The sequence below is a fragment of the Borostomias antarcticus genome, assembly GCF_949987555.1.
Source record: "Borostomias antarcticus genome assembly, chromosome: 12".
NCBI lineage: Eukaryota > Metazoa > Chordata > Actinopteri > Stomiiformes > Stomiidae > Borostomias > Borostomias antarcticus.
In genome coordinates, this window is record NC_140245.1 from 1,645,779 (window position 1) to 1,653,474 (window position 7,696).

Consider the following 7,696-nt stretch of genomic DNA (forward strand, 5'->3'; position numbering starts at 1 on the left):
AACCGCAGCGGACTCAACGGGAGGCGGGAGCGCGCGCTCAGTACCACCGGCATCTATAAAAGCTCACCGGCAGCTCGCCTGCGACCAGTCTGACAGAGACACGATGGTAGACCTGAAACGCGAGGATAACTTTAACACCACGGTCCGCAGTTGGACAGCAGTTCGCCTTTTTGACTTTTGAAGAATTTAACAAGTATAATTAGGTAGTCTATAATTAGACGGCTAAAAAAAAAGTCTTCCTTTGGCTGTATCTGTCACCTGAGTTTGGATAACTGAAAGTGAAGAAAAGCTAGACAGCCTGAGAAAATAATAATAATAAATTATTTATATCATTATTTTGGGGGGAAAGTTTGAATAATAAGGTGAACATTCTGACTTTAGCAGATGTGTACCGACAGTTGGTGTCTGCTCACCGTTTCCATCTGTGGAGTACAATATTTTGCCAAATGAGAGAGAGACAGACAGACAGCAACGATGCAGACCAACACCAGTAACATGCTTTTCCTGGGTTTGAGTGTGTGTGGAGGCGACCATGATGATACCCTCAGCCCAGGACTAGCTGACCTGACCGGAGGAAGTCTGACCAACCTCTCGCTGACCTGCTGGCTTCATCTCCTCTCTAAGGAGTCGACTGTAGAGCTACACGGGGACAGCGCAAACTTAGCGGTGCGTGCTCACTCACTCACTCACACTCACTCACTCACTCACTCACTGATTCACTCACTCACTCACTCACTCACTCACTCACTCACTCACTGATTCACTCACTGATTCACTCACTCACTCACTCTCACTCACTCACTCACTCACTCACACTCACTCACTCACTCACTCACTCACTCACTCACTCACTCACACGCGCGCACACGCACACACACACACACACACACACACACACACACACACACACGGATAAGAGGTTCGTTGAGATATACATTGCCCCAAACACATCCTTTCATATTGTGGATTTCACCCACAATCCTTTATTAATTACTGAATATCAGATAACAACAATATAATTATTAAACATAATTTTACATAGAATATTAACGGTTATCCTATTTGGGCATGATTGTAAAAAAAAAAAAAAAAAAAAAGATATTGAAAAAACATTTACAATTAAACAAAATTATCTTGAGATGACCTGGAGGGAGTTGTGTCTGATAGGATGTTATTTATCTGTCTCTGTTGTGTGTCACCAATTCATTAGATACCTGTGGCCACAATTTATAAATAAATGTATGTAATCTCCACATATATTAAATATGACATTTAATTGAATTGAATCCTGGTTGGGTTGATATGTGTTCTGCATAGTCATCATTTCAAATTTCAATAAAGGGCAATCCAGAGAGGTATAACAGCCCTGTCTCAGGTACCTGCTGGTCCAGAACTACAAAGAGACTGTAGTCTACTTGTTTTGTGCTTATAGTGAACCAAAATGTCGCCTTCCTAAACATTTATTCACCTACGTGTGCTTCACAAGACTTGACTGTAGGTTATAACTGCACTGAAATTCACAGGTGCGAGTGGTCATTGCTCTGGTGTACCTGGTGGTCTGCGTGCTGGGGCTTGTGGGTAACCTGCTGGCGCTGTTCCTCCTTCACGCCCGCCACCGGGGGCACCACTCGTCCATCGACTGCTACGTGATGAGCCTGGCCCTGACCGACCTCCAGTTCGTGCTCACGCTGCCCTTCTGGGCCGTCGATACCGCGCTGGACTTCCGCTGGCCGTTCGGCTGGGTGATGTGCAAGATCGTCAGCTCGGTGACCACCATGAACATGTACGCCAGCGTCCTGTTCCTGACCGCCATGAGCGTGGCGCGCTACCGCTCCCTCGCCTCCTCTCTGAAGATGGGGAGCCCCAAAATGGCGGCCGCCCGTGCCAAGTGGGCCAGCCTGGCTATCTGGGCGGTGTCGGTAGTGGCCACTCTCCCCCACACTATCTACTCCACCACAGTTCAGGTTTGGCTCATTCTTATTACACCAGCTCAGTGGCCTTGTGGGAGATTGGGAGGTTGGGGGTTCGATCCCAGAGTCATGCCAAATACTATAAAAATGGAACCCAATGCCTCCCTGCTTGACACTCAGCATCAAAGGGTTGGATTGGGGGTAAGTTCCTGTGGGGACACCCCAGGGGGTGTACTTGTACATCAAACTGCCTCATGCTTTTATTAATTTATTTATTTATGTATTTATGTATTTATTTATTTAAACTTTATTTACCCAGGCAAGCAATTAAGAACAAATTCTTATATACAAAAGCAACCTGAGGAAGGGGGAAATGTGAGGCGGAAAATAAACATGTTATGTACACATCATTTACAACAACAATAATAAAATAAAGTAATATACAAAAATATATGCTAAGGAATCAGGGGATAGGCTCGCTCAAGACTGCTTCATTCTTATGAGTACGTTCACAATGTCACATACTGTATAGTACTACGTCATACAGGTACAAGTAGTGAAATGTTCTTCTGTTAGCTCCTAGATTGTGCCCACACTAAGAATATATATATATATATATATATACACACACACACACATATACTATGTGTTCTGTATCTAGATACAAGATACAAAGTATATATTACATTACCATTACATTACATTACAGTCATTTAGCTGACTTACAATAATTGCATTTAACGTAGGAAAAGCCAATGTACTACTACTTGCCAGAACTCACAAATGCATCTCCTTTCTAAAACAAGTGACTAAGAACATAATCTAGTGCTGAATAGGAAATAATCAAAGTGCAAGAATAGGAAAATAAAGTGCTTAAGAGGGAGGATTGTTGTAGTACTTCTTGAAGAGATGAGTTTTGAGCCTGCGGTGAAAGATGGGCAGCGACTCTGCTGTCCTGACCTCAGTGGGCAGTTCGTTCCACCACTGCGGGGCCAGGACAGAGAAGAGCCGTGACCGTGTCGATCGACCGCAGGGGCCTCGGAGTGGCGGGGTGACCAGTCGCCCCGAGGTAGCAGAGCGTAGCGGTCGGGAGGGGGTGTAGGGCTTGACCATGACCTGGAGGTAGGAGGGAGCTGTTCCATTGCCCTGTAGGCTAGTACCAGAGAGTAGAGTTTCAAACTGGATGCGAGCTGCTAGAGCCAGTGTAGAGACCAGAGAAGGGAAGTTGTGTGGGAGAACTTGAGGTGGTTGAACACCAGGCGAGCAGCAGCTTTCTGGACGAGTTCCAGGGGTTTAATGGCCGACACCGAGGGTTCTGGGGAGTAGGTGAGGTTGTGCAGTTGGGTTATTGAGTCTATTGAATGTATATTCACAAGTACAGAATGTATGTATATTCTACTAGTAACTGCAGTTGTGCTGAGTGTAGCTACTGAGTTTCAACAGGCTGTCTCTTCATTCAGGATGATGGTCTGAGGGAAGAAGCTCCTTCTCAGTCTCTCTGAGCTGGTTCTGAGTATGCGGTCCCAGATAGCAAGCGGATCTGGGCCATATACAGGCCAGATCTGGCCCTTGTGGCTTAGTTCCGGCCCATATATGGCCCAGAATCATTACACATCCGCTTGCTATCTGCGGTACCTCCTCCCTGACCTGAGCAGAGAGAAGAGGCTGTTGTCTGAGTGATTAGAATCCTTCCTTCGTGATTCTCCTGGCCCTGGTTCTGCACCTCCTTAGATGTCCTGGACATGCTGGAGAGGCAGCCTGTGATACGCTCTGCTGACCGTACCACTCTCTGTAGGACCTGCCCGCCTGGCGTGATGCTGCTCCCACCCCAGATAGCAAGCAGATGTGTAATGATTCTGGGCCATATATGGGCCGGAACTAAGCCACAAGGGCCAGATCTGGCCCGTATATGGCCCAGATCCGCTTGCTATCTGGGACACCAGGCGTTGATGTTGCCAGTCAGGATGTGGTCAGTAGCGCATGTGTAGTAACCCTGAATTATCTGGCGGAGACACTTGGAATTTCCTCAGATGCAAGAGACCTGAGGTGGCCCAGGCTCTGCCTCGACCTCCTCACCACTGTGTCCATGTTTTCAGTCTTCGTTAGATCCTCGGTGATCTGGGACACAAAGACAGTGGAAATTGTCCCCCTTCTCCACAGGAGGTCCACTGATGTTAAGGGGGTTGTACCGTTAGATCCTCTCCTGCCTCCTCCCGTAGTCCACTATCATCTCCTTCGTTTTACTGACATTCAGATGGAGGTTGTTGTAACGTGACGATGCAGTTGGAACCGTAGGTGGCTATGCAGCCATGTGTGTGCAGGGAGGACCGCAGTGGGGACAGGACACAGCCCCAAGGGACAGGACACAGCCCTGGGGGACAGGACACAGCCCTGGGGGACAGGTCACAGCCCCGGGGAGACAGAACACAGCCCGGGGGGACAGGACACAGCCCTGGGGGACAGGACACAGCCCTGGGGGAAAAGACACAGCCCCGGGGGACAGGACACAGCCCTGGGGGACAGGACACAGCTCCGGGGGACAGGACACAGCCCTGGGGGACAGGACACAGCCCCAAGGGACAGGACACAGCCCTGGGGGACAGGACACAGCTCCGGGGGACAGGACACAGCCCTGGGGGACAGGACACAGCCCCAAGGGACAGGACACAGCCCCAAGGGACAGGACACAGCCCCGGGGGACAGGACACAGCCCTGGGGGACAGGACACAGCTCCGGGGGACAGGACACAGCCCTGGGGGACAGTATGTAGCGATACGTGTGGATTTTTGCAGCCGAAAACCGAACAGCGATGTGGCATAATTCCTGATGTGACGCGCTCGACTCAGCTGGAGAAAGCACAACTGGGCTGGAGAAAGCACACCTGGGCTGGAGAAAGCACACCTGGGCTGGAGAAAGCACACCTGGGCTGGAGAAAGCACACCTGGGGCCCGGAAGCTTGGGCGCAAGGGCGGGACCTGCTGGATGAGGCTATGATAACGCTCCTCGATCTACGTCACCAAAAACGTCACTAACAACGAGGAAAACTCCGGATGGCTTGTTGAAGGGTGGAGCTTCCAGGGCAGGAGAAAGTGTGCTGACCATAAACAAACAACTGGGTTGTTTGATATCAACTTTTGTACATTGGAAGGACCATCAGAGACCAACATGTATGTGATAAACACATTACAACATTGATTTAGCATGTGCGGTGCCCTTTAAAAGATGAACTTTAATTAATGAACTGTAATCTCACATAATTCCCCTTGTCTTTGTCCCGGTGGATTAAAGCAGGATGTGGATAATGGCGTTCATTTATCTGTACTGTGGGAGTAGGTGTTCAAATGTCGCCGCAAGCTCAAAACTCACTTGTTCAAGAAGTAATACCACAATCCTCCCTCTTAAGCATCTATTGTATTTTAGATTGCTATTCTTGCACTTTGCCTCCAGCACTAGATTATGCTCTTAGTCACATGTTTCAGAGAGGAGATGCACATGTGAGTTCTGGCAAGTAGTACATTGGCTTTTCCTACGTTAAACATCCTACAATTATTGTAAGTCGTTTGGATAAAAGCGTCAGCTAAATGACTGTAATGTAATGTTCATCTGAAATCACTAAGCAGAGAAAAAGGGCTTCAAAGGTAGAGGCAGGGGTCGGGGGTAGGGTGGGTCCAGGTAGAGGCAGGGGTCGGGGGTAGGGTGGGTCCAGGTAGAGGCAGGGGTCGGGGGTAGGGTGGGTCCAGGTAGAGGCAGGGGTCGGGGGTAGGGTGGGTCCAGGTAGAGGCAGGGGTCGGGGGTAGGGTGGGTCCAGGTAGAGGCAGGGGTCGGGGGTAGGATGGGTCCAGGTAGAGGCAGGGGTCGGGGGTAGGATGGGTCCAGGTAGAGGCAGGGGTCGGGGGTAGGGTGGGTCCAGGTAGAGGCAGGGGTCGGGGGTAGGGTGGGGGGTAGAAAAGGTCACGGACCCGTCTCCTCAACCGTGTCTACGTGTGTGTGTGACGTTTCCAGGTGTCTGCGGATGACGAGCTGTGCCTGGTCCGCTTCTCCGACTCCCTCTGGGACCCGCAGGTGCTGCTGGGTCTCTACCAGACTCAGAAGGTGCTGCTGGGATTCGTAGTTCCCCTGGCGGTGATCAGCGTGTGCTACTTCCTCCTGCTGCGGTTCGTGCTCAGCCGGCGGGCGGTCGGCGGCGTGGCGGTCGAGGACGCGGCGATGCGCTCCGAGGGCGAGCGTTGCCGCCACCGGCGCCGCTCCAAAGTGACCCGCTCCGTCACCATCGTGGTCCTGTCCTTCTTCCTCTGCTGGCTGCCCAACCAGGCGCTCACGCTGTGGGGGGTACTCATCAAGTTCGACCTGGTCCCCTTCAACAAGGCCTTCTACAACACCCAGGCCTACGCCTTCCCCCTGACCGTCTGCCTGGCCCACACCAACAGCTGCCTCAACCCGGTTCTGTACTGCCTGATCCGCCAGGAGTACCGAACCGGCCTGAAGCAGCTTCTCCTCCGAGCCTCTCACTCCACCCGGAACATTCTGACCCGCGCCCTGAGGGGACGGCGGGTGGAGGGGACGGCTCCCGGCGAGGTCATCGTCATCCACAAAGACATCGACGTGTAACCAAAATCACCATCCTGGTAATTCATTATGATATGATCACGATATGTTGCTGAAAAGACATTGAAAGCGTCGTACCCTGCCTGGCAACACCGAGGCCAATAGGACACAAGCATCACAGTCCTACAACCTTTATTGGATCCACCATCACTTCCTGTCCTGTTCATGCATGTTTTGAAGTTAAGCTAAAGGCCTCCATGTAATGAAATGCTACACGAATGCTACACGGTCCAGCTGATGAGCATCTGATCTATCTTCCCCTCCTCCCATAGAGGTCCGTGTGATGACTACTCGACCCCCACCAGCACTGGGGGGGCTATTTGAGGACAAGTGTGCTAAATAGATGTACTCAGCGTTTGTACTCTAGAAAATGTGTACTCATCAATATGAATGCAGCTCATCAGATTTGAAAATAACCCTCACTCACTCACTCACTCACTCACTCACTCACGCACTCACTCACTCACTCACTCACTCACTCACTCACGCACTCACTCACTCACTCACGCACTCACTCACTCACTCACTCACTGACTCACTCACTCACTCACTCACTCACTCACTCACTCACTCACTCACTCACTCACGCACTCACTCACTCACTCACTCACTCACTCACTCACTCACTCACTCACTCACGCACGCACTCACTCACTCACTCACTCACTCACTCACTCACTCACGCACTCACTCACTCACTCACTCACTCACTCACTCACACAAACTGGCTGAGATATACGTTGCCTCAAACACATCCTTTCAATGAAATTGTACCATGATGTTGTGGAACACGTATCTCTTTGATGTATGTTGGATTGTGTCCCAGAAATGGACAAAAAAAATAAAATAAAAAAAAACAGGACAAAAAACAACAAACAAAAAACACACAGGACAAAAAACAACAACAAACAAACACATGATGAGAGGCTGAGGCGGTATTTATGTTTCTACCTAAAACTACCTGTAATAAGATTAAATGAATGTCCTCTTTAAAACAAGTACTCTATCATTTTAAAGCTGAATCACCCATTGTAATCAGTGATCTGTCATGTACATTCGAATGTTTTGTGAATGTGGAGCATGTAGGCTACACTAAAAAAAAAACGACTGTCACTTAATATAGGTCTAATATTAATAACAAAATGTGACATGTGTTTCTGTTTGACGTGCCATAAACATGT

At 49.7% G+C, this 7,696-nt stretch overlaps 1 protein-coding gene across 1 annotated transcript; it reads left to right on the forward strand.

Annotated features, from left to right (window-relative positions):
* Positions 1 to 474: 474 nt before the first annotated feature.
* Positions 475 to 6,518, forward strand: LOC311316324 (relaxin-3 receptor 1-like; the record flags this gene model as incomplete). Its single annotated transcript, XM_084447166.1, has 3 exons — positions 475 to 666; positions 1,524 to 1,964; positions 5,913 to 6,518. 3 exons carry the CDS (start codon positions 475 to 477, stop codon positions 6,516 to 6,518), a joined length of 1,239 nt encoding a protein of 412 aa, XP_084303292.1.
* Between the last annotated feature and the right edge of the window lie 1,178 nt (positions 6,519 to 7,696).